Source organism: Strongylocentrotus purpuratus, unplaced genomic scaffold (genome assembly GCF_000002235.5).
Source record: "Strongylocentrotus purpuratus isolate Spur 01 unplaced genomic scaffold, Spur_5.0 spur5_scaffold_16, whole genome shotgun sequence".
NCBI classification, from domain to species: Eukaryota; Metazoa; Echinodermata; class Echinoidea; order Camarodonta; family Strongylocentrotidae; genus Strongylocentrotus; species Strongylocentrotus purpuratus.
This window is the reverse complement of record NW_022145601.1, coordinates 24,669,338-24,695,692: the sequence shown is the minus strand read 5'-3', so window position 1 is coordinate 24,695,692 and position 26,355 is coordinate 24,669,338. Positions and strand designations below refer to the sequence as shown.

General features: G+C 34.4%; 1 protein-coding gene and 1 long non-coding RNA gene across 2 annotated transcripts; both read right to left on the bottom strand.

Moving 5' to 3' along the window:
• Positions 1-248: 248 nt before the first annotated feature.
• LOC105443964 lies at positions 249-12,056 on the bottom strand. Its single transcript, XR_004064380.1, has 5 exons — positions 11,899-12,056; positions 10,883-11,033; positions 7,039-7,242; positions 1,332-1,445; positions 249-351 (listed from the first exon to the last, which is right to left on the bottom strand). It is a non-coding gene; the product is annotated as an uncharacterized LOC105443964 (long non-coding RNA).
• A 6,774-nt stretch (positions 12,057-18,830) lies between these two features.
• Positions 18,831-25,549, bottom strand: LOC115918693. The gene is made up of 4 exons (XM_030987110.1): positions 25,178-25,549; positions 24,414-24,475; positions 23,241-23,363; positions 18,831-19,672 (listed from the first exon to the last, which is right to left on the bottom strand). Exons 1-4 carry the CDS (start codon positions 25,420-25,422, stop codon positions 19,119-19,121), a joined length of 984 nt encoding a protein of 327 aa, XP_030842970.1. The 5' UTR covers positions 25,423-25,549; the 3' UTR covers positions 18,831-19,118.
• Between the last annotated feature and the right edge of the window lie 806 nt (positions 25,550-26,355).

Sequence of the window (26,355 nt, the reverse complement as noted above, 5' to 3'; positions counted from 1 at the left end):
GGTATTACTTTTTTTTTATAGTCTTACATATTCTTTCTATCAGTACTTTGTAATATTTGAACGACTACCTATTATTCACCTCGTGAGATAATTTGTCCCAAGTGTCTGTTTCAACAGGTGTTGCTACGAGACAAGGTAGGAAAGAAACCAGTTTCTATCTCTTTTATTTTAGGTGAACAATTCCCTAAACTTTCAAAACATGAGGCATCTTGGTGATTACCTTTTCTTTCTCCTTGATAGCTAGTTCACTGGACTCTAGATCCACCAGATCAAGAATGGGAAGCATGATCATGACAGCCCTATTCCATCATAGTCCACATCGGCACAAATACTTGCCAGGGTCCCTTACATCTGTATTGTGGAGGTGTGGTACGAAAGGAAAAGTAAGAATAACACATCAGAGAGTTGCTCAAAGGTATATGAACACAACAGTAAATGAATACTCAGAGCAGACAAATGCAAATCATCATTTAAACTCAATTTCAATTGTTTTTAAAAAATTAATTCAAGTGAATTGTTATCCAGCACAAATCTGTAAACTTAAGAAAAAACGATTGAGGACCTCAAAATATACGTCACAGAGTTGCCCATCTGTGTTTGATCAATTTCAGAGTAAAACAGAGACGAACTTTTATATAGATATATATATATATATATATATATATATATTATTTTCTTCCATTCAATTTGACAACATAATTATTTGACATCTGTTCAAACAATTCAATTTATACGTAGGAACATTAATTAAAGAACTTGTATTACAAGGAAGAAAGCGCGAAACCCGATAAGCAGAGCTTGTAATTGGTACGCCCGAATACACAAATAAATAATATGCATTATAAGTAGAAGAAAGGAAGAAAGGGATAGGCGGAGAGGAGGATAGAGAGCTTGGAGAAAGAGAAAAGAAGAGGACTGCAACATACAAGAAAGTATAGGTTTCTGCTGAGTTCGGGAAAGTAATAAAAAATACAAGAAATAATGATGCTCCGTAGACGCAGAAATTGTTAAGAATTTGTTCGTCCTTATGGCTTTGTCAAGTAATTTATAAATAATTGCATTTGACTTTGATTGGATGTGCACATTTTGATGAATAAACAATAACATTTTCAAAGACAAATCAAATCACTTCTTGACAAAGCCCTAAGGGTGAAAATTTGTGAAACAATTTCTTCGTCTACGGAGCTTCATTATTTCTGGTACTTGTGTATAGCATATATAAATATTAGAGCTAGAGTTGGGGTAATACAACAGATTGTATGATGTCCTGTTAATGTACTATTTAGAGTTATATATAGATGTTGACAAAATAAATAGAGAATGAAAACCACCTTTTTAATACTCCATTTCACTTTCAGGCCATCAACTCAATGTGTGAATGACACAAAGTGTGAACACTGCTCGAAGGAACGTAGACAAACTCACTCAGGATAATGACATCATTTCTGAATGGTGTAAGACAATTCAGGTAATAAAGAAGTTACAAATGCATCCCCCAAAATGGTTTTAAAAACACTATATTCAATACTTGGGGGGGGGGGGGGAATATTCAAGATTATAAAAATCTGGTTACTTTATCACATTGTAATACGTGCCATCAAGTTTTAAGTGCACACACATAATGGTTCCTGAAATACAAAGAAAGCCAGACAGAAAAACAGGTTTCTGGGAAAATACTTTACCTTCAATACCTTTTCCTTGGCAAGGCTCCAAAAGATGTTTTTATTGAAAAGTATTTTCCAACGCTTACGGATTTTTTTCTTTTCCTTTCTTTTTCTTCTTCAGAGAGAGGGTCAACGAGAGGAGGCTGGCCCAAATACACAACGTTAGTTCTGATATAAAAAAATCTCTTGTGTATATATTATTATTACAGCACAATGTTTGCAGAATATATATTAATTATTATGAGAAAGTTATCTTTGATAGTATCCATATATAAGTCAGAAAATCTTTATATTTATAAAAGACCTAAGACTATAAAGATAATGCATTGTCTTGTCATATATTATTGGAATTGCCATAAAATAATCGTTACCAATGTGAGCAACATCACACACATGTTTCTCTCTAATTCTACATGGTTTGAGTTGATCGAGAATTTTGGAGGAAAATCTGTGATTTTTACCTCTTTCACAAATCTCATTTGATGCAACCATTTGTTAGTCTACAACTACTATCTGCTTTGAACTGAAATTAGGAACGTCATCATGTCCCAAAAAGGTGCACGTCAACTGCAAAAAAAAAGAAGCAAGAATCTTCAAAATTGATCATTGTTTGAACTGGGATATACATATATCGAAAATTGTCTCCAAGCTATCTAGATCCATATCATGTATGAAAAAAATTAAACATTGAAAATAATATCGCTAGTGACATTCGTTTGTCTCGCAATGTATAAAATATTGAATATTATATGATATTGTTATATGATAGTTTGATATTATCACATATTGACTACGGTATTGTTTTGTTGGGCTGTTCAACAAAATGTCATTTTGATAAAAGTTACAAAAGCTTCAGAATCTTTATGCCCGTTTGATACTAAATGTTGATATGTTGACACATCGTAGTACATTATTATCCTGTTTAGAATGTTGTTGAGAGAGTGCAATACCTATGTAGAATATGGATGTTTAAGGTGATAAATAATAAAATGTCGAAATATATTTATGTGCTATCGAACGATAAACGTTTATACTAGGTATGCGACTACCTGTCCTCTATACATTGAAAAACCCAGAACCGATTACTTCAAAAGATCTTTCTGTTATCAAGGCTCCGTTATATGTAATGCATTACCCCCTTCTTTACGTTTGATAAACTCACTGGATTCATTAAAAAAAAAACTCTGCATACTCCTGTCCCTCACGTAATTTTATAATTTATTTAACATATATTTTGTTTAATTTATGCGCTCATCATAAGTTATGTATGTTTTTATGTTTGGTAAATATGTTTTTGTTCATGTTGATTCAGGGCCCTTGGTCGAGCAGCTTTCTATAACTGAAAGGGCTACCCTTTCGAAATAAAACGACAAATACGAATAAAATGTTTGCTGAGCATTGCACTTAAGCAATGTCATCCATGTTAAGGGCAATTTTGTCAGTGGATTCAGATATATTTCTGGACAACTATCCCATTTGTCATGAACAAAAATATCATCAATTCCTGTATATCTAATAAGTGCCTTCTCCCTTGGGGCACAACTCAAAATGTATTATAAATAGCATATCATTTTCATAAAATTAATTTTATAACATAATAAGTCCTCCTTCTTTTAGACGTATGACGGATCAGAGCACGACGAAGGCGAAAGACTAGCCCACAAAATCGTTCCTCCCGAGTCAAAGGAGTAGGGTGGAGTGCATTCTCTAGAATTTTAGATGCCACCATGGAAGAGTTTGCTGATCATACACAAACTGATCACATCCCACATAAGTACTCTGCAGAAAGTGCACAAAAAAGTCAATATGTAAGTAAGATCATTGCGTACGCGCCTGTATCCATACATTAATAAGCCCTTCATAATGTATTGTAGTTTGTAGGTTTATTTGTAATTTTTTGTTTTGTGAAATATGTAATTGTTTTTGGCTGTTATAGCGCTCAGAGACTTCGATGGTAAGCGCTTTATAAGCATCGTTTTTAATATTTATTATTATTTCACCAGGTACTTTGTTTCATATTCATGCCAAATTAAAAAAAAAAAAAAAAAAAAAGTACGTCCCTGAGGGGTTTCAAGTCCCAATCCATGGGGACCAGAAAACGGTGGAACTGGTGTACACAGCAAAAATTGCGGGAAGTACAGCAGAAATCCCCAAACATCGGCTCCAGGAGTTTCAACCGGTTCCGCAGGAATTCCATTTCAGGTCATTAGTCATGAAGGTATGTGTAAATAGCCGATGAAAACAAAGTTAATTTTAAAAAAGGGGTCTACTTATGTATATCCCCTTCCTGCTCTTCGTTTCCCATACTATCCTCACGCCACTGCTCACCAAATTTCTTTTCTGACTATTCTATTCCATCATGTCTAACACACCATCCAAGAACTGTATGTGCCTACAAAGGCAAATGAGAGAGCTACTCTTCAACACCTGAAGCATCTATTCCGTCATCAAGCTGTCAACGACACTACAAGCAACTTTAACCAGACGAATTCCTTCCTTTTGGTCAGTAATACAGATGCACTGCCTCTATGATGTTACTTCATATCTAGGACGCCATCCAAGAACTGTTTGTGCCCACAAAGGCGAATGAGAGAGCTATGAAAGTCTTCATATTAATGAATTTAATAAAAATTATCCAAAAAGATCCTATACACATTGTACAATTAAGAAGTCCAATACACCCAATCGTCTGGGGCTACACACAGCACATTGGGCTTTACTGTAGAAAATTAATACTATTGTAAGCATATATCTAATTTTTTTTTACAGATAAACCCCACTGTAATTGTATAACCTGCAATATCAATTGGCAATGTGCATGTAAATATCCATACATTAATAAGCCTTTCATAATGTATTGTAATTTGTAGGTTTTTGTTTTGGTTAATATGTAAATGTTCATCATGGTATTTTGTTTGTTATAGCGCTTATAAACTTCGGTGGTAAGCGCTTTAAGAGCACCGATTTTATTACTTATTAATATTTCACAAGATACTTTGTTTGAAAATATTCATGTCTAATTTACAGTTTTGTTACTCTGGTATGCAGTGTATATAATTGTAGTGTATCATGTAGTGTACTAATCTAAACATATAACTTGCTTTTTTATGGCCAATATTCGTATAGTCGAGCAAAATCCTTCCATTGCAGGTGGTACAATGAAAATCCTGACGGAAATATCAAAGTACGTCCCTGAGGAGTTTCAAGTCCCAATCCATGGGGACCAGAAAACTGTGGAACTGGTGTATACAGCAAAATATGCCCGAAGTACAGCAAAAATCCCCAAACATCGGCTCCAGGAGTTTCAACCGGTTCCGCAGGAATTCCATTTCAGGTCATTAGTCATGAAGGTATCTGTAAATAGCCTATGAAAACAAAACTTAATAAAAAAAGGGGTCTACTTCTGCATATCCCCTTCCTGCTCATCCTTTCGCATACCATCCCCACGCCACTGCTCACCCAATTTCCTTTCTGACCATTCTATTCCATCATGTCTAACACACCATCCAAGAACTGTGTGTGCCCACAAAGGCAAATGAGAGAGCTACTCTTCAACATCTGAAGCATCTATTCGTCATCAAGCTGTGAACGACACTACAAGCAACTTTAACCAGACGAATTCCTTCCCTTTGATCAGTAATACAGATGCACTGCCTACATTATGTTACTTCATCTCTAGGACGCCATCCAAGAACTGTATGTTCCAACAAAGGCAAATGAGAGAGCTATGAAAGTCTTCATATTAATGAATTTAATAAAACTTATGCAAAAAGATCCCTTACACATTGTCCATTTAAGAAGTCCAATACACCCAATCGTCTGGGGCTACACACAACACATTAGGTTTTACTGTAGAAAATTAATACTATTGTAAGCATATATCTAAATTTTTTTTTTACAGATAAACCCCACTATAATTTTATAACCTGCAATATATCAATTGGCAATGTGCATGTAAATATCCATACATTAATAAGTCTTTCATAATGTATTGTAATTTGTAGTTTTTTGTTTTGGTTAATATGTAATTGTTCATCATTGTATTTTGTTTGTTATAGCGCTTAGAAACTTCGGTGGTAAGCGCTTTAAGAGCACCGATTTTATTACTTATTAATATTTCACAAGATACTTTGTTTGAACATATTCATGTCTAATTTACAGTTTTGTTACTCTGGTATGCAGTGTATATAAATGTAGTGTATCATGACTTGTAGTGTACTAATCAAAACATATAACTTGCTTTTTCATGGCCAATATTGGTATAGTCGAGCAAAATCCTTCCACTGCAGGTGATACAATGAAAATCCTGACGGAAATATCAAAGTACGTCCCTGAGGGGTTTCAAGTCCCAATCCATGGGGACCAGAAAACTGTGGAACTGGTGTATACCGCAAAAGTTGCCCGAAGTACAGCAAAAATCCCCAAACATCGGCTCCAGGAGTTTCAACCGGTTCCGCAGGAATTTCATATCAGGTCATTAATCATGAAGGTATCTGTAAATAGCCTATGAAAACAAAACTTAATAAAAAAAAAAGGGATCTACTTCTGCATATCCCCTTCCTGCTCATCCTTTCGCATACCATCCCCACGCCACTGCTCACCCAATTTCCTTTCTGACCATTCTATTCCATCATGTCTAAGACACCATCCAAGAACTGTGTGTGCCCACAAAGGCAAATGAGAGAGCTACTCTTCAACATCTGAAGCATCTATTCGTCATCAAGCTGTGAACGACACTACAAGCAACTTTAACCAGACGGATTCCTTGTAAGATCTTTGTACATTAAATATTGTGTGGTTATCTAAAAGTTGTTTAAGAGCAGATACGTTGTGTTTTGTTATTGCAAGAAATGAGAACGCTACGAAATTCTTCATCAAATGACTTTAATAAAAATATCCCATATACATTGTCCATTTCAATAACTCCAATAACGTCTTCTGGGGCTTTACACACAACACACTGCATGGGTTTTACTGTCGATTAATAGAATGGTAAATATATATCCAATTTGTTACAGATAAACTCCATTATGATTTTATGAACTACAATTTCACATGAGAATGTACTTGTAAATATCCATACATTAAAAAATCCTTTCATATATATAATGTAATTTGAAGGTTTATTTGTAATTTTTTGTTTTCGTTTATGTAATTGTTTATCATTGTATTCTGTTTGTTATAGCGCTTAGAGCCTTCAGTGGTAAGCGCTTTATAATCACCGTTTTTAATATGTATTATTAGTTCACCACGTACTTTGTTTCATAGTCATGCCTAATTTACAGTTTTGTTTAGTCTGGTGTGCAGTGTATTGAGTGCATTTTTTTAATTGTAGTGTATAATTGTAGTGTACTAATCTAATCATATAACTTACATTTTTAAGGCCAATCTCCAAGTGCTTCCCTGAGAGATTTCAATTCCATATTCATTGGTACCAGAAAACAGTGGAACTGGTCTACCGACTGCAAATTTGCCAAGAGTATGGCAGAAGTCACAAAACATCGACTAGAGTTTCAGCCAGTTCCATTGGAATTCCATTTCAGGATCGACATTAGTCATGAAGGTATGTGTGAATAGCCTGAAGAGAAAAACAAAATTAGTGAAAAAGATAATAATGGTCTACTTCTATTTATCACCATCCTGCTCTTCCTTTTCCATACTATCCCTTTCCCACCCCACTGTTCACTCAATTTCTTTTCTGACCATTTCTAATTCATGTCTAGGACACCATCCATAATCATTTTATGCCCACAAAGGCAAATGAGAGAGGTACGCTGTGAACGACACTACGAACAGGCCCGACAGTGCTTACCCTCAAGGACGCATCGTACGTTGCAACGTAGCGATACATCAAAATTACTTTGGAGTCTTTATCCAGTCTGAATCGAAATGGAATACTTGGTAACTTAATGTTAATTTATTAAGTTATGTAAGTAATATTTTGTTTTCTTGGTAATTTGAGTATTGTTAATTCCATTAGTAATATTGATTTTTCTTGAAGTAATTTTGATATGTGTGCAGCGCTTTAAAACTGTTATGTCACAAGTGCTATATAAATTGTTCGTATTATTATTGTTATTAATACGCATGTTGAGTATATATATGGTCAAACGTGCAAATAGTCGTTTGTATGTACTTCGCACCTTGAAGAATCACAGTCTATTACAGTTCAGGACCTTATTGTTGGTTATACCAGTTTCATGATACCAGTTGTCGAATATGCTGTACCTGTTAGGAGGTCTCACAAAGCAACAAGTTAAAGTCATCGAACAGGTACAAAAGCGTGCCCTTAGAATCATCTTTGGTGGAGAACTTATTATCCGTACAAGAGTGCATTACTCCAGTCAAAAGTCTCAATAGCAGAAGATCTGACTTTTGCTAACTACAAGATACTGAGAGCAGCCAGAGAAGCAAGTAACGTCACTGCAGCTTAGTCGCAAGACAGACGAATTTTCGTAGCCCTACAAGCAAGTGATGGAAAGACTGCTAAGAAGCCTATCACGTCCTTCGAAGATCGGACATTTTTTTAAACAATGATTTGATGAACATCTCTCGAACATCTAACAATGTTGAATAGTCATAGCTTTCTTACTTCATCCTCATAATTCACTCATGGTTGAGTTTCCAACATAACATAAGAGTTATGGGTGATTTCAATTGCAACATCAGGGGCGGATCTAGCATTTTTTTTTTTTTTTTTTTTTTTTTTGGGGGGGGGGGGGGGTGACCCAGTGGAGGATACAGGATTTTCCAAGACGGGGGGGGGGGGCGAAATTTGAAAATCGCGCCGACCAATAATTTGCTCAGTGGGGGGGGGGGGGGGGGGGGAGGTAGTGAGCACTAAATTTATTCTTTCATTTTGCCCCCCCCCCCCGAAATTCGGAAAAAGTGCCCACCAATATTTCGGGGAAGGGGGTTAAACCCCCTAACCCCCTTAGATCCGCACCTGAACATGTTTACTGAAAACAACCTTTCAGACAAAGTTAAATAAATATGTGCTTTATATAATATGTCGCAGCTGATACAAAGTCCTTCTCGTATAACCCCATTTAGCAGTACTTTAATCGACCTTGTTTTGGTTTTAAACTGTATAAGTTCATTGACATCAGGTGTTCAGTCAATCGGTCTAAATGACCATTCCCTTGTGGACGTTATACTAAAATCTTTAGGTATCAAAACTGTTCCTGTAATAAGTAAATTCAGGTCATATAGAAGTTTTAATGAAGAACTGTTTTTTCAAGGTTTATGAAATACCAATTGGAATAGTTTAAACAATGATAGTATCGATGAGTTCTGGGAGAGCTTTAAGAATTGTTTTAATTGCGTATATGATAAACATGCGCCAATAGTATCAGTGAGAAGGAAATCAAGAGGAGCACCTTGGATAACAGTAAATTATCTTGAAATTTCAAGAACACGTGATTTTAACAAGTTACGAAAAGTATCAGTTTTGGAATGAATTTAGAAAGTACAGAAACAGAGCTAACAATCTTAATAAAAAGATGAAAAAGAAATACTATGACACTTTGGATAACCAAAACTTGGAAAGTTTATAAAGAGTTGAAACTTTTATTTTGACATGTTTTGTTCTTAGGCTGGATTGAAGTATAGTGATGTGTTTTAAAGTAACATATATTGAAAATTAAATGATTTGGTATAGTAGCAATATCAAAAATAGGAATGAGTTATTGTATTTTCCAAACTGAATACAATTCTTAAATTGAAACAAGTCTCAGTAAACAGTATCTGGAAAGAAGTTGATTCCATTTGTATTAATTTTCAAGAAAATGAATTACTGTCCGCCTTTAAATTGGCAAAGTTAAAAAGTGCATTCCCGAATTTTTGGTTGCAGAAGTTACGTAATAGGATACAATATGTCAATAATCCACCGTCTGCAGTGGAATCCAGTACAATAGAAATGGTAACATGTGACTCCATTGTTGAAGCGGGCATGCTGGCCAAACACTATTATAATTTGATGTTAAAAAAGAACAGGATCTGCAGTGTATTTATTTTTGGAACGCTTTTTTGATTTACCTAATGGGTTTAACTGGAAGACGGTGCTTCAATATAAATTTTACTTTGTAAATGACAACAGAATTATAAAGCAGTTTAATTTTAAATATATTCATAGAATATTACCCAACAAAGACAATTTATGTAAATGGAAGATTAAAAATAATAATCTATGTGATATCTGTAAGATCCCGGATACAACTACTCACCTTCTCCTGGCTAGTAAGAAGGTTACGCTTTTTTGGAAGATTGTATCCAAATTAGTCGATATTTTGTTTAATTCAAAATCTTTTTGAAGGAAAAAATTCTTTTAAAAGGTCATGAAATAGAAACGAGAGCAATGAATCTTTTAAACTTTGCTCAGTTTATTATCTAAAGAAACTATATAGTAGAGAATTTTTTAAAAGTGAAAAGCACAGGATACATGCTGTATATTTGATACAAACAAAGTAAAAAAAAAATGTTTTCATTATTTTAGCTAGTGATGTCACATTAGTTAAATATATAAAATATTAAAATTGCATGAATTCTGTATATAAACACTGTTGTAAATAGCTGTTATGTTATGATATGAACAAATAAAGTCCCTCGAAAGAAGATAAACAGAAGAAAAAATAAAGAGTTGATCCCAAGAAACAAATGCAGAAACAGTTTTGACTCTCTAATAGACGGACAAATTGATAAAAATCAAGAAGACTTGGCAAATGCATTCAATAACGCAGTCCATGATATATATAAAATGTTTCCTCCGGTTGAGGACGTGGATCTGTATACTGCGAGTACATTTAAAGAAGATTTTTTTTTTCAAAGTTGTTTTCTAGAATGATTATAAAATATCAATTTTGATTAATATGCTTGCAAATCTAAATATCATATTTTGTCTTTCCTCAATCAATTTTTAAATTCATAACGACTGAGTTTCAAACTTTCAGAATTGAAATTCTAAATTAGCTGACATAATAATAATATAATAATAATAATAATAATAATAATTATAATAATGATAATGATGATGGTGATGATAATGAATATCATGTTTGTTTTTTTTTAATTCCACTGATCTAGCTGTCTCTCTTTTATTCGATCTTATTAAAACCAACTGAATACTAGTGTGAACTTTCCATTTTATCAGTGGAAGTTTGTTGAAACAAGATATTTATCATCATCATCATCACCATTACAATAATAATATAAGATTATACCGTTTATGCAAGGAGTTTGATGAGTTGGAGTCCCAACTGGCAACAAGTTATTCCAAGCAGCTGCCGTTTTCTTAGGTTGCATAATAGAATCTACAGGTGTGCTGTTTATCGTTGATGTCCGAGGTTCGAAGCCGCCAGTATCATTGAAAAGCTTGAGTAGTGATTTTGTTCACAAAGAAATATCGTTAATATTTCACTTTTTATTTGAACTAACAAGGATAAAATCGAAGAGATGATAAAATATGAATACAAAAACCTAATTGTATCAAGAAATTTGCTCACGTTGTATGATAGCAGTTTTAATTTTGAACAAAAGTTTTAAAAAATGTACAATCCTAAAACCTGCCATTTGACATTTTGCCGATTACTTCCGGCTCACGAAAATACAAAATGAATTTGTTCATGTACAGTTCTTTATGCACTATGTCAGATTAGTGCCCACACCTGCCCAGTCAAGTAATTTTGATTAATGTTTCAGGAAATCTTGCTCCATTTCCTTTCGCTTTGTCTCCTGTAAAGGTAAGCACTGTGTACTGCTCGTATTATCAGCTAGACAAGTGGTAACGAAAAGTAATTATCATTACAAAAGCATATTTCCCTTTGAAAGTGGCCCGTTAAGTTTGCAGCTAGGCAGGAATCTTCTGTCTACGTATCTGCAAGGAAGACGTAGTTAAGCACATGCTTGACATATTTTCTCCTGGCGGCATCGAAGATGGTACAAATTAAAGGGAATGAGCTAGATATGATTCCATCTCTTAAAACTCCTTGGTTTATCACAGGTGTAAAAGCACTGAGATTGTTAGCGCTTATTTGTATATGATTATAATCATATACAGCATGCCTACCCAGTAAACGTGCAAAATGCGATATTATGTCCTAAATGTGCACAACATAGCACAACAAGTTCACAAATTAAATCATCTGCTAGTTTCGTATCTTCATATTCTGTATGGATAAACAAGTACAAAACTAGGAATAATTTTCCTCTCTAAAAATAAGAAAACAAATTGACTTACTGCTGGCAAAACTTGCCGACACTTAAATGGATAACAGGTGTGGCTATCCGGAGTCACCCCAGCTCGTGAAACAGCTAGAGGTCCTCTCAGTGTGGGAGCTGGCTGCAGACTGATTCCAAACTGTATGACTGAACCAGCCCAGTCCAGAACATATAGGAATTTAGCACCTGGGTGCATGCCTAGCAATGCAGTATGAAAAGAGCTAGGGCTACAGAGCACCTCAAAAGGGATAACTAATTATCATAACAAAGACTGTCCTGGCTTGGGCTATAAAAACAGACCCTAAAACATGGTAATTGATCGAGATTGTGACAATGATGTTGATGATGACATTAGTGACAATGATGATGATAATAATAATAATAATAATAATGAAAAATAAAATAATAATAATAATAATATTAATAATGATGATAGTAATAAGACTATAAAGCAATTATAAAAGGGATTATATTATTATAAGGGAGTTTACAGATAGCACATCGTACAAAGTTAAAGGTAAAGACCAGTTATGGTCATGCGATTGCATCGTGAAAGAAACGTTGTGGAATCGATCAGAAAAGACTGATCATCTAGCATATAAGTATTGGTGTGTGCTGCAAGGTTCTGGAATCATCAAATGATAAGAAATATGGCCCAGTCTTCGTAAAGTTACAAGCACTGTACACAGAAAGATGTATATGGGACTATATGCATACGTGCGCGACACGTGCGTTTATCTCTCACAGACCATGTAGATAAACTCATTTACCAAATTTATCAATTAGTAGGCGGTTTCCCGGCAAAATTTGTATCATCATGTATTAGTCAAAACATATTCTTTCACATGATTGGTAATAAGAGCTTCCATTTCATTGTTCGAAATTGGGGCGTTTCCAATACTGGTCTTTACCTCACACTGATATAGTGATATAAAAATTAAAAAAGTAATGATAGAACTATAACTACACAACACACTTCACTTGGATCGACCAAATCAATTGATTCATAATGTATATAAATAATGTTTCCTCGTAAAATGAGAGTAATTTTAATCGTTTCTTTCTTTTAATTAAATGTAACGTTAATTGTTATTGTGTTTGTGTAATTGTGTTAAGTAGGGGCACGCTACAAGAGTCCTATCTCGCACCCCCCCCCCCCCCCATTTACATGGATCATGACAAAAAAGACGATTTAATAGGCCAAGTGCATAGATTAATGGGCCTAATAAGTTGTAGATCGATCTGGTCCTGGTTATGCAGTTGAGTTTTAGAGTTCTATGCGTTTATAACAGATAATTATAATGAGTATAGATGTTATTGAGACCTTTGATTTTGTATATGTAGGCCTATGCAATACATAGTCTAGTTTAGATATATCAGAAAAATTTGGGGGACCTGAGAGAAGAAAAAAAGAAGTTTTGTTTACACTACGGACAGAACATTTTTTATTGATACACAGCATTACTGTGATAAAATGAATCCTTGAATTCGAAGGGTGCGCCACCAAGTTGGCGCCACCTACCGGCATAGAAGCGTAGTTTCGTTCCCTGCCGGTAAAGGTCCTTGAATTGTTGCGACCATATCTGTCAAATGTCAGATATCTCAACGAGTTTTTTCCATATTAGTCTCTCCCAAACAATGTTTAATGGGGAGACAAAGGATATGTAGCGGAAACGGACATCTCGTTTTCATATTTTATTAAAATATTTAATCATAAAGATTTATTTATACAACATTCAAACCGTGTAAAGAAAAATATAACACACACATCACATTTGAAGACAATGGAATATTTCGTGTAAATTACTCTTTATTGATATACTCAATTTACTAAACACACAAAGAATCGTTGCATGAGATTACAATCAAACTGCCACATCCATATTCATTTATTTCTTAACATATCGTCTGTGTTGCAACTCCCGATTAATGCTTTTTATTATTAAGATTCTACTTGATTTAGCAACATAAAACCTGTTGTGTTAATTTTTAAAGAATGAAGTAAACATGCATGCCTATCGTCTTATTAAAATACAAACATCCCCATGAAAATGGAGAGCAAGTCCTTATATTAGTCAATTTGATAGTCAATATGTTTATTGTCTTTCTGGTGAAACAAACCTTTATCACTGAGAGGATTCTTGTATTTAGCACCTTTAACATAATCGAAATTATGACAATAATACTCAGCTGCAACCGCGCTATTAAAAAAGTGTTATGATAAATCTAAGTGTATACTAAGGTCTTTATAAAGAATTATTTATCGTCTTGTGAACGGGACATAAACGATGTATGTTTTGTAAACCGTACGCACCCGAAATTATATATATTTTTTTTCATTTTTATTTCTGCATAATTTCAAATACAATAACTGATAAGATAAGATAAGATTTTGATAAGATGTTATTTGACTCTATCGACCCTCTTCAGGGGTATGAGAGCACAACATATTTACAACACAATACCGAAATATATATAAAACAAATTAAGATATGATAATGAAATACATAGACATGATATATGCAATTGTTATATTTCTATAACACAATAAACATGAGCTAAAGACTAAGTATACACTATACAATTTAAAGTTATATTCTAAAATATGACGTGGTTTGGTTTGTCTACCACTACGAGTAACTACACTTTTATTAACAAAAATAGGACCATGCCTTTCAGCTTTAGGAACCAACAAAAAGAATCGTATTATTACTGTTATGAATTTTACAAGTTTCTTAATTATTTAACGCTAGATCTATTAAACAATTTGTCCATGTGAAAAGTGCTAGGGTTACTCACAACAAACTGTCGATCTAAGTATAACTGCCTTTCTTTCTTGAAAAAAGGGCAGACAAAATATAGTGAAATTCATCTCCAAAAACCTTTAAATTACAACAAAGACATTCAATTTTACTTTCTTCAGGATTATTTTCAAACCTTCCATTATTAATTGGTAAGCAGTGTGACCTGCATCGGAATCGACACAAAGTGATCGCACCTCTTCTATTCCACTTTACCAGATACTTTTCAAATAAAATTTCGTTCTTGATAATTCGGTAGTTAACAAAAATGCGATTTGACCAAACATTTGACATTATTTCTCGCTTTGACATGTCAGTCAACCTTAGCTTAAGAGCAAAAATCTACCAGTCTCACCATAAATCATACAGTCAGGTGTATATTTATTGACATTCAATATGGCCCTTAACAATTTGCGATGACAAATTTCAATCTGACTTAAATCCTCAAAACCCCACACCTCACAGCCATATAAGAGTATTGGCATGATTACTGATCAAATAACTCACACTGAATATCCAATGATAATCTTAACCTTTGCACCTTCAAGGTCATTGCAAATGAGGCTTTTCTTGCCTGAATCACCTGTTTACATATTGCCTTTTAAGAATTACCATTATAATCAAATTTAACCCCAAGATACACAAAGTCATGTACTACATTGATAATATCGTTCCCATACTTGAAAACTGGGTACTTGCGTACCTTTCCTTAAGAGAATATCATTATCTTTGTTTTTTTCATTATTCACATGCAATTTCCATTTCTCACAGTATTTAGACAGAGCATCCAAAGCCATTTGGAGTTCCTCTGGATTTTCTGCCAAGATAATAGTATCATCTACATATAGCAATGCATGTAAATTAATAAATAATTCTTCATCAGAAATTTTATCAAGAACATCAGAACACACCTCATCATATAAATACCGTAAACCTTTAAATTTGGTTCGTATATATCCAACAAAATCATTAAGATAAATTGCGAAAAGTAAGGGGATAAATTATCACTGTGCCTTACCCCCAACACACGACTTAGCAGAGACATACATATTCTTAATGGCTTTAAATACCTTGCCGTTTACTCCTGACAATAACAATTTATACCAAAGGGATGCTCGATCTATCATATCAAAGGCTTTTCTAAAATCCATAAAGACGCAATAAATCCTCATTCCCTTTGACAAATACATATCCAGTAAAGATTCCAACACAAATGCATGATCCATTGTGGAATAACCTTCGCGAAAACCCGCCTGTTCTTCTCCAAGTACAGATTCATTTTTAAAATATAAAGTAATTCTATGATTCAATATTGAAGTGAACAACTTTCATAAACAGCTTGAAAGGGTAATACCACGATAGTTGTCTGGATCTTTGTCCCATCCTTTGTTTTTGAATATTGGAACAATCATTCCAACACACCAATCATGAGGCACTATTCTACTTTCTAGAACTATATTCAAAACAATTGTTATCACTTCCAGAACCTTACCGGTTACGTTTTTCTAATTTGATCAATACCGCATGATGAATATAATTATGTAAACGTAAGGTATGATACAATTTTTCAAAATACGATATCTGAAAATGTAAACGTAAGTTTTAATAAAAAATATGTAAATAGTAATAACTTAATGTCAAATTGTGATATACATATGAACATATTATAACGAACTTCATATTTCTATAATACAAGTTAAATATTATGAGTTTAAAGTATTTTCCTAACTAACTGTGAAATACTGCAGGAAATCGCCGTCATAATAAAACGACGCTTGATTAGGATGGCGGCCTCAAAAGAAAAATCTTCAGGTGAAATTTAAATGAAAATGTGTTCATACGATCTTTGTGTATGAGTGTGTGTGTGTGTGTGTGTGTGTGTGGTGCGTGTGTGTGGGTGTAGCAAATGGTGCATGTGCACGTATCTCTGTTTTGTACGATGGGGTAGAAAAATGTTGACTTTTCAATAAAGGAACAAAGCATACGAAAATTAAAACTGACTTGCAATGTGACCAAAATATGAGATACCAATAATGACATATTGTATTTGTAAATCAATACCGTTCATATTTCGATACAACTTTTTTTAAAGACATTCTACAGAAAAACGAGAGATAAGCATTGCATTGTTGAATTCGGTGAAGAATTCCAAACAAATTCGGCCCAGATAACTTGCGGCATATTATTTACACATGCAGTCTCGCGGGCCTTCTGTCAAGTACGTATTTGATTGAATTGGATGAATTGATATCTTTATTTATACACGGTTAGAGAATACCAAACTGTTACAAGACTGATTTCCATTGGGGCCGTGTAAAACAATGTAAATTCATCAAATAAACAAATCATTTATGAACTTTAAAAAATAAATAAAAAGAAATGACAATGGTCCATCAAATGACATGTTTAAAACAAACAAGAAATAACAAGAATAAGATAAATATATCTAAAAAAAATAACAATAGAATAGTATTACCGGAAAAGAATATGTATATGAATAAAGATAATCATGATTTGCTGAACAAGAGTACTACTGTACATATACTACACATTCAAATTGGTAATAAGAATTGTGCTAAAAAAAACTGCTGGTAAAGACATATAACATTGAGAATAATCAAATGTTGCTGGACAAGATACCACAAATATTCAAAATCAAAATTGAAAATAAGAATTATTAAAAGTTCAAGTGATATATAAATGATTACTATAACAAAAAAAATCAGTATTACAATTAAAAATATGATTACAATTTAAAAAAGTCAATAAAAGAACACTTGAAAGTAACGCAAAATTACAAGCAAAAAATATAAAACTCCATTATGTAATCATTGTCAGATGAAATTAAATGAAGTTATATTATATCATATGGAAATTTAAAAATAGCCGAGCAGATGCATACACAACAAAATGAATTCAAACAACACGAAAATGGACACACCAAAAAATGGAAGGAACCATTCGAAAGTTCATAGACATATTGTAGCATAGTAGATTATACATGAATAATATATGATTTTAAATTGGTTAGTCTTGTTGTGAAACTGTACTTGCACTTCGTGTGGTAGTAAATTCCTCAGGCAAGCGCCTTTATACACAATTGTGCGTTTGGTACAACCCGTTTTAAGCTGGATTGTCTGAACACATACTGTTGATTGCCACTTCTCGTATTATATGGTCTTTCTCTGAACGAAAATTCAATTGAATAAGTAGGGGCTTTTTTATTAAGTATATTCAACACCATTAAAGTGATATTTTCTTTCCTTTTCTGTTCAAGCGTATCCCATCCAAGTTATCCAGGGTTTCCGATCTTTCTTGATACGACTTTATCTAACCGGAGCATGAAAATTACATAATGTTGGAACAAATGTAGCAAAGAAACGGCATTAGAGCATTTAAAAACACTTTTCCAATCAATGTTTACTAGGTCGCTACAAAAGTTATTTTCTTTGAAATTCTTAAAAGTTCTATAGGTCCTACAAAGATGGTCAGGAAAGGATTTGCGAACTGTACCTCATACAATATATATAAGTGAATGGTCGCTCATTCTTAATTGAACGACGCCAGTTTCGACCACTTTCATACAGTTGGAAGTATAAATTAAATCAATAAGGGTAGATGAAAGCGGTATTACCCTCGTGGGTTCTTTGATCAGTTGACTTAGAGAATAATTTTGGCAAATTTCAAGTAAACGCTTTGTATAGCAAGATAAAGGGTATGCGAGTATATTGCAATTGAAATCTCCTAAAAATATGATATATTTTCGTTCCTTGTCAATTTTTAACAAAATATTCGCAATGACTTTAAATAGTTCGATGCTTGTTCCAGGGGGGTCTATACCGAGCTAAAACAACCATGGGTGAAGAAAAAGATCGCTTCACTTCAACAGCAACAAGTTCAATATCATTTACAAAAGATCTGATCTTAGTTTGTGGCTAAGTTTATTTCATTAACGTATATTGTAACCCCTCCGCCATTTCCATGAGTTTATACATCCGATGTTCAGAATGGTAAGCACTTACAGAATTTACTTGTGAGTGCTGTAATTATTTTGCCTAAATTTGCCATCTCTTTTGGAACTACATAAATGTATTTTTGTCCCCAAACTTCAGAATTTTCCCTTAACATCAAATGTTGCATATTTTTTTGGGTAAAATATAATGCCAGTAAAACTCGATATGAGGTCCATATAAGGTTCATAATGAACTTACATTTGCATAAAATTGAATTTATTAAAACACAAGAGTTTCAAATTTCTATTTGCCTTTGTTCCACAACAAAACTGAATACCTCAAATACTGTCATTCTAAACCTACCAAGCGATTCTGTGTCACTCCTTAACAAAAAAACACATTTGGAGACTCGCTAAGGCAAACACCTAAATGTGCATGCTTGTACACACTGTATTTCAGCCATGAATGTGCGGTTTGAATATTTTCTACATAGGAAACAAATCATTAATGATACGGAAAATATTAGGGTCCCAATAGAATGCATTCAAATAGAATGCATTATGGGCCAACTCAAAGACGAAAAGAAACAAGGCGAATTGGGTCATCTTGCTTTGGAGATCTTCGAGGAGAAAATCTGGGAAGGCGTAGAACAAGGCACAACCGAACATAGCAAGAGCCAGCTTGAAGAAGAACACAAAGAGCAATGCGATTCGAATCTCCTTGTAGAGAAAGTCGGCCCTTCGAAGATTTTGCTCATCGTTTTCCAACGGCAACAATCCTCTGAGTTGATTGAAAGGTGCGTTCATGAGGTAAAGCTTGATCCAGAGAGAAAGTGAGATGAAGATGGTAACCGAGTATTGAAGACGTCCCTCCTGGTATATGGTCATTGCATTCTGTGCTACGGTCAGAAACCAAACGACGATAATCACGTTGTTCATCAGGTTGCTTATAGACCGGTACATGTCAGAGGCATAAGCCGTACTGAACGGGAACATCATGTAGACAATCTTCTGCACGCGGCTATAGATAGGAAAGATGTCTATCATAGAGAAAACGGAGAGATGAATAGAAAAAGATGGTGCAAAGGAGTATAGAGAGAGAGAGAGAGGGAGAAAATTTAAAAAAAGCAGGATGAGAGAGGAAATAATTTATACAGATAAAATTATAGTCATCACAATGATCGTTGTCTTATCATCAAATGGTATTCTCGAACATACAGAATAAACCTGACAACATTATACAAAAAGATTAGGGCACTAAAAATATTAATAAATGGTTCTCTATGAAAATGCCCATTTTTTCTCCCATTTAAAGAACCACCACACAATAAAGGGTATAAACAGTTTTATTTTTTTTTAATTAAAAGATTTTTTCTTTTATAGCCCACATAGAAATAGATATGTGAACATATATATTGAAGAGAAATACATCAATTCAAAGGACAACTCAATCCAGGGATTTTTATGTAATAGGCATATACTGGTCATAGGCTGATCGTCATCATATGCTGCATTCTATAAAAGCTGGATTATATTCCAAAAGCCAGTTATTATGAAAAAGTACATAACCACAAGCAACGTATGGAAACTATTTTTGGGGAACTACGTGACAGCCTAACTGATGGACAAGACCAGAATTCTAAGCACCGTCGTACTCCATTCAATATTAATCATTTTATTGAATGATCCGGTGCATGTTCTCTTCTCATATAAAAAAGGTCAAAATACTTTTTTTTTAATGTAAACAATGGTCTGCAGATCTAGGCAAATATTAAGGTCGATTAATAATAGTAATAATAATATTCCGTTGTTATAAAGCGCCTAATACATCAACGATTTCTTTTAGCGCTTTACTAATATATTATTGCCTCGGTCATCGGATTCAGGCTTGATTTTTTGATGGAAATTTTTTAATTTTATTTATTTATTCTTTTTATTTAAACAGGGTAACTCTCTCAGTATTAATACTGTTTTCTGAGAGGCCCTGTACACACAAAATGATTACAAATACATGAAACAACAGTGTTGAAAAACATCTTTTATTTCCAAGTTTTACCTGGATTTGAACTGAACTTCGTCACAAGTTTCATTTACAACCAAACGTCAGATGGGGGTAAACTTCACAAAACTTACCATTGATGGTAGCTTTGCCATCAATGGTAACTACCATGGGAAACTTGATTTTGATTGGCTGTTGAGCCCTGTTGCCATAGTAGTTGTCATTGATGGCAAAGTTACCATTAATGGTAAGTTTTATGCAACTGGGCTCTGACGTCGATTGAGTCAGGTTAAGTTTTTTTGAGGAAATTTAGATGAATCATTGTCATGTCATAAATAGATGTCTAACTACAATGACATCTGAAAGAAGGTGATATTAACATGGCTCAATGTGGAACAGTATTATGTCCAAAGTCAGCGGTCAAAGCGAAAAAGAAGTCAATTATTTTGCAAAAACGTCGGCTGAGTCATTTATCTCAAAAACCGTTCCCTCACTAAGGCATTACTCTGAAATCTCAAAAAAATTGTATTAATGATAACTTAGTATATATTAGGTCAACGGTCGTATGTTGAAGGTCATTGAGGTCAAACTGAAAATTGATATCTTACAATAATTGGTTATGGTGAAAGTTTTCATATCGTATTCCTTGGAAGAATGATTAGAATATACTTATGTCAAAAGCCAAATTGGGGTCATCAGAGTTCATCGTTAAATAACGAGATTTTTCTGTAACTTAGATGGAGTGATGATATGGGTAAAACATATGACACCTCTTCAATGATTTGAGGTAAAACGTCATTTGAGGGTAGTTTGAGGTTATTCTTTAAAGTGATAGTTAAGTTTTGGTATAGAGGGCGCTACACAAAGTATCTTTTTGGTAAGATGATCAAAAGATCTTTTCAGCAATCAGAAACGAATGGATACAAAGTGATTTTATGGAAGTGGACACTGAAACTTTTGAAATAGAATTGATGATATTTGGACGTTTACAGAAACTATGTGATATAAAATCTAGGCGGTTATATGATTACTTCATTGAAGACCTTCAAAAAGAGTATACATTACATGTTACAGATGGCAACTGTCAATTTGATCTTGGAATGACGGAGTTGAAAGAAACATTCACAAGGATGAAAGGTGCAATGCTTTGTAATAAACATAGAGAGTTTCAATACAAACAATTACAAGGGGCTGTATATACGAAAAGAGAGATCCTTAAATTTGGTTTTGAGTCAGACCATTTTTGTTCCTTTTGTAGACTAGAAGTAGAGACATACCAACATTTATTTTGTCTTAAAGTTAAAAGATTATGGCAGGAGGTAATTCAAAAGTTACATTTAATCGAGATTGACATTGATGATTGGAAACCCATATTTATGGGAATATCCGGCAATACTGCTAGAATATTTGTAATAAATTGTATCATATTTTTAGTAAAGTATATCATTTTTATTTCTAGAAAAGAAGGAACTTTGCCATCTGTACAGAAAACAGTACATATGCTTAAAAATTACAGAGACGAGGAATACAAAATAGCCTTCAAAAAGGAGAAACTGGGGATGCACTTACAGAAATGGGAACAAATCGATACATTTTTACCTTAATGGATGTGGGTATTATTATTAGTAGTAGTAGTATTAATTCTCTCTCGTGTACAGGTGGACAAACCGGAACAGGTTGCATGCAGCGTGTGTGTCGGCGTGAAGGGGGTGTGAGATGGGTGGGCTAGGGGGGGGGGGTGAAGAGTTTGTGTGGTGTGAGTTGAGGGAACAGGTTGCATGCAGTGTGTGTTTGTATGGTTGTTTATGTGTGTGAAAGGGGGTGTGGTGTGGGTGGGCTAGAGGGGGGGGGGTGTGAGAGTGTTGTGATAGGATGGTAATATGTAACTTTAAACCTTCCTCTACTGTTATTTTGATTATACACTGTTACATGCAAGACTTTTTTTTTCGTCTCTATGTTCATTGATTGATGTAACTTATGCCTTTTACGTCGTATTTCAGCCAATGCCAATGTTTTTTTTTTTTTTTTGGCATTTGCGTGTTGGTTATATTATGCACAACCAGCCGACCCATTATATTGTTATTTTTAATTAAATAATTAATTAACGGCCACCGTATTTTTGAGAAAGTGGAGCTGATTATTAGTATCGTATTGGCTAAATTTCACACATTTTGGGGTCTAAAATTACCTTCATAGCAATTTTAGGTTCTAAAAGGGCACTAGAAATGCCACAGATAAGAATAAGAGCAATAACCATACACTTTGAAGGCATTTGCGGTCGGAAAACAGAACTCAACTATCCATTTAAGCTTGAAGGCGCAATAGGTAAACCTTTATAAAACGTAATAATTCCTATATACAAAATGATGTTGGGGATGGGAGTAAAAAAGATGTATGAGAAGATGACAGGAGGAGATGGTAGATAGAGCGACAAAGGTAATGGCTGTGCTAAAGAGATACGGAAATGTAGTCAGAATGCATTAGTGAGGGTGAATGTGCTGGAAGCCTTTTGACTTTTGGTAATGATTTTAAACAGAAATTTGACAGGTTATGATTTCCCTCTAGAGACTTGAAATCTGAAATCCGAATAACATCTTCATCATATTTACATGTTTTCATGAAAACTCGGGGCCAAGAAATATCAGGGGAGATCCTATACTGCGTTGAATCCAGTAAGATCGCCCAGTTCGCCTTCGTTGCTTCATCTGGTACATGCCGACGGTCATTCAGGTCTGAAATTAATGAAAAGTTTAGTTAATATCAAGTCTTGCGATTATAGGCCTATTGCTAGCAAATTTTCTGTTCATGAGTGCGAGACATTTCATCTTAAACCGATTTAACTTCCGTAGTGCACAAGAGCAAATTCATCCTTCCTTTCAGTGGAACCAAAGGGAAGGGGCGGGTTACAATCAATTATAGGCGTCGGAAGTGAGGGGGGGAAACGCCCCCCCCCCCTCAAAAGAAAAAAAAGCAGTAAAGGAGTATTAAGATGGTTGGTATTTTTTAACCAAAAAGAACATAAAAAAGAAGAAAAACCTGAATTGAATCACAAATAAATTATATTCTATTCAAAGAAAAGGAAAGTTAACAGGAATTAAATGCCTAAAAACCACGAGATTCCGTGGGCTTAGCCCCTTGACCCCCGCCAGTGCCATGCCCCTGGACCCCACGCCAATTTACGCTCGCTACACTCTTACCTGATCGTTAATACTCCACTTTGAAAAACGTTCCGTGGGGCCCTCATCTACATGTAACATGTAAGAGTGGTGGTGATGCAATTTTTTCTTCTGCCACCCCCCGAAACGTTTTTGCGCATTACGCCACTGCCACTGGAAGGTGAGTGAGCCCCCTGGAATGTTTGCCCCCCCCCCCCCCGATCCAAAACTTCTTCCGGTGCGCCTGCCATCAATCGTTCAGTATGCACGGTTAACTTCTGGTTTGCAGATAATTATAAAACCTCGTTCGAAATTGAAGCACATACAAAAATAAGTTACAAATTTGCTGAAATGCCAATGGTATCATAAAGCGTTTTACTACGTGATGAAATAAAAGATTTGTATCTAATGAGAAACTAGAAGAAAGACTTTCAAGAAATAGATTAAAGGGTATAGTCTATGTCCTATTATGTATCTCATTATGAAAATAATATGTCTTTGTGTACGTAATTTAGCAGGAAACGGTCAAGCCATTGAAATTGTCTCTGTGATCGTGCTGAATCATAATTTTCTTGTTAGTTGTGTTCTTATAATGTCATTGTTATGATCATGAAAGGTAAAACTTACTCTCACGGAGAAAGGTGAACAACGTCTGTAAAGCCTCCGTCTGATTAGTCGAACTCAGAACCCTGAAAAATCAAAGGACATTCCATTTTCGTAATGTAATCAAATTTTATGCACAAATCTTTAAGTGCCTCGTTAGATATGTTTTCATTCACCTCTTACGAATAAGTGTATTTTAATAGTCAGAATGCTAATTCCATACATTGCGTACATTACGTGTTGTTAGGTAGGACAAATCATAATGTTTGTCCTACCTAGCAACACTCGATGTTTGCAATTTCCATTGTAATTATTGCTATGCAGTTATTCATAACAGGTGCATGAAATAATTTGTAACGATGGCTCTAATTATGGAATACTGTAATTAAGATTCATCATCAGAAAAAAAAAAGATATCACTTCATTAAAAGTATTATATACCTGACACGTTAGGACAAAAAATCAATCGATACATGATTTAATAATGTGGCGTACACCCAATACCGAAAGGTTTGATCCCTCAAAAGGCAGATCTATGTTTTTCTAATTTGACAAATCGCGATATTTTTGGAACTGACACAATTGTATTCACTAATGAAAAATAGAGAAATTCCCGTTCAAATGGGAAAATATAGGCTACTTTGACTGACATCTATCAGCTAAGAAATATCCAACACAATTCTTTGTTCATCAATTGAAGCATTTTGAGATGTAATATTGAACTCGAATAGGTAAATAAACACAATTAAATCCAAAAAAAACTTTGATATATTTTTTTCTTTGAATACCTGTAGAGATCTTGAACAGTTCCCTTCCAGTCACGATGCGATATCAATGCTTCAAAGATTGGTCGTTTGTATTTGTCATACATATAGTTTATCTGATTTTCTCCATAGCCGAGTTCACGTAAAACCTCTCTGGCAACACTCTCAGAGTTGTCCAGGATAATGGCTAAGGACTGAATCGCCGAGAAGAAGTTGAGAAGGTATCGGAAGGGCATGTCCCTTAGTGGCAGTCGCGACGGAAAAGCCATTTCTCACTTATTAACGACACGACCCCTAGTTTTAAAACAAACACACATTTCAAAAAGTCAAGTCAACCTATGAAAACTCCACCAATTAATGATATCAAAGGGCCTTTGTGCATACATGGGCCCCTATAATTTATTTGTTAATAATGATAATAAAAATCAAAATAATAATAATGGCCCGAATTCACAACGGAGGTTTGTCGACAAACCTCCTTTGTGAATTCGGGCCTATATGTTCTTGTATAGCGCTCATGTCTGTCAAACTGGACACTCCTGGCGCTCCACGGTTGTTAACAACCCGGCCTTAGCATGGCTGCCATTTTGGCGCTCTAGTATTTAAAAAAAGGAATTAATTCCTGCTATATAGGTAACCATCTACTTCACATGGTTCAAGTATGGCACATTTAGACAAATGTCTTGCCAAAAGACATAAGTGCTGCGGGACTCGAATCGCAATCCATGTGATCTACAATTCGTTGACTTATCCACAAGACCTGCACTGCACATAGAAGGGACGTTTCGTTCAAAATGTTGAATTATTTCTTGTCAAATTTCCAATCTATAAAGGAATTTTGACCGTAATCCTTTTCGGGATAAACTTCTGCAGTGATTCTCTTGCAAACTGACAGAACACGAATTTGCAAAAGCTCACATATTATTTTAAAACTTTATCAGAACTCAACTTTGCGTTTAAAGGTACTATATCCCATTTGCAGGCCAAAAAAATAAAAAAGTTAAATTCCAACGGCATTTGAAAGACAATACTTATCTAGAACTTCCCTCAAATCGAAAGGGCTTGAAAATAGCTTCAAGTGGGAAAATAACAATTAGTGGTCGAATCGACTTTAGTGATTGCAATCACCTAATTAATAGTCTGATTTTCAGATCCTTTTACTAAATGGTCGTACATTTTGTGCTGCCCAAACTCTCAATCAG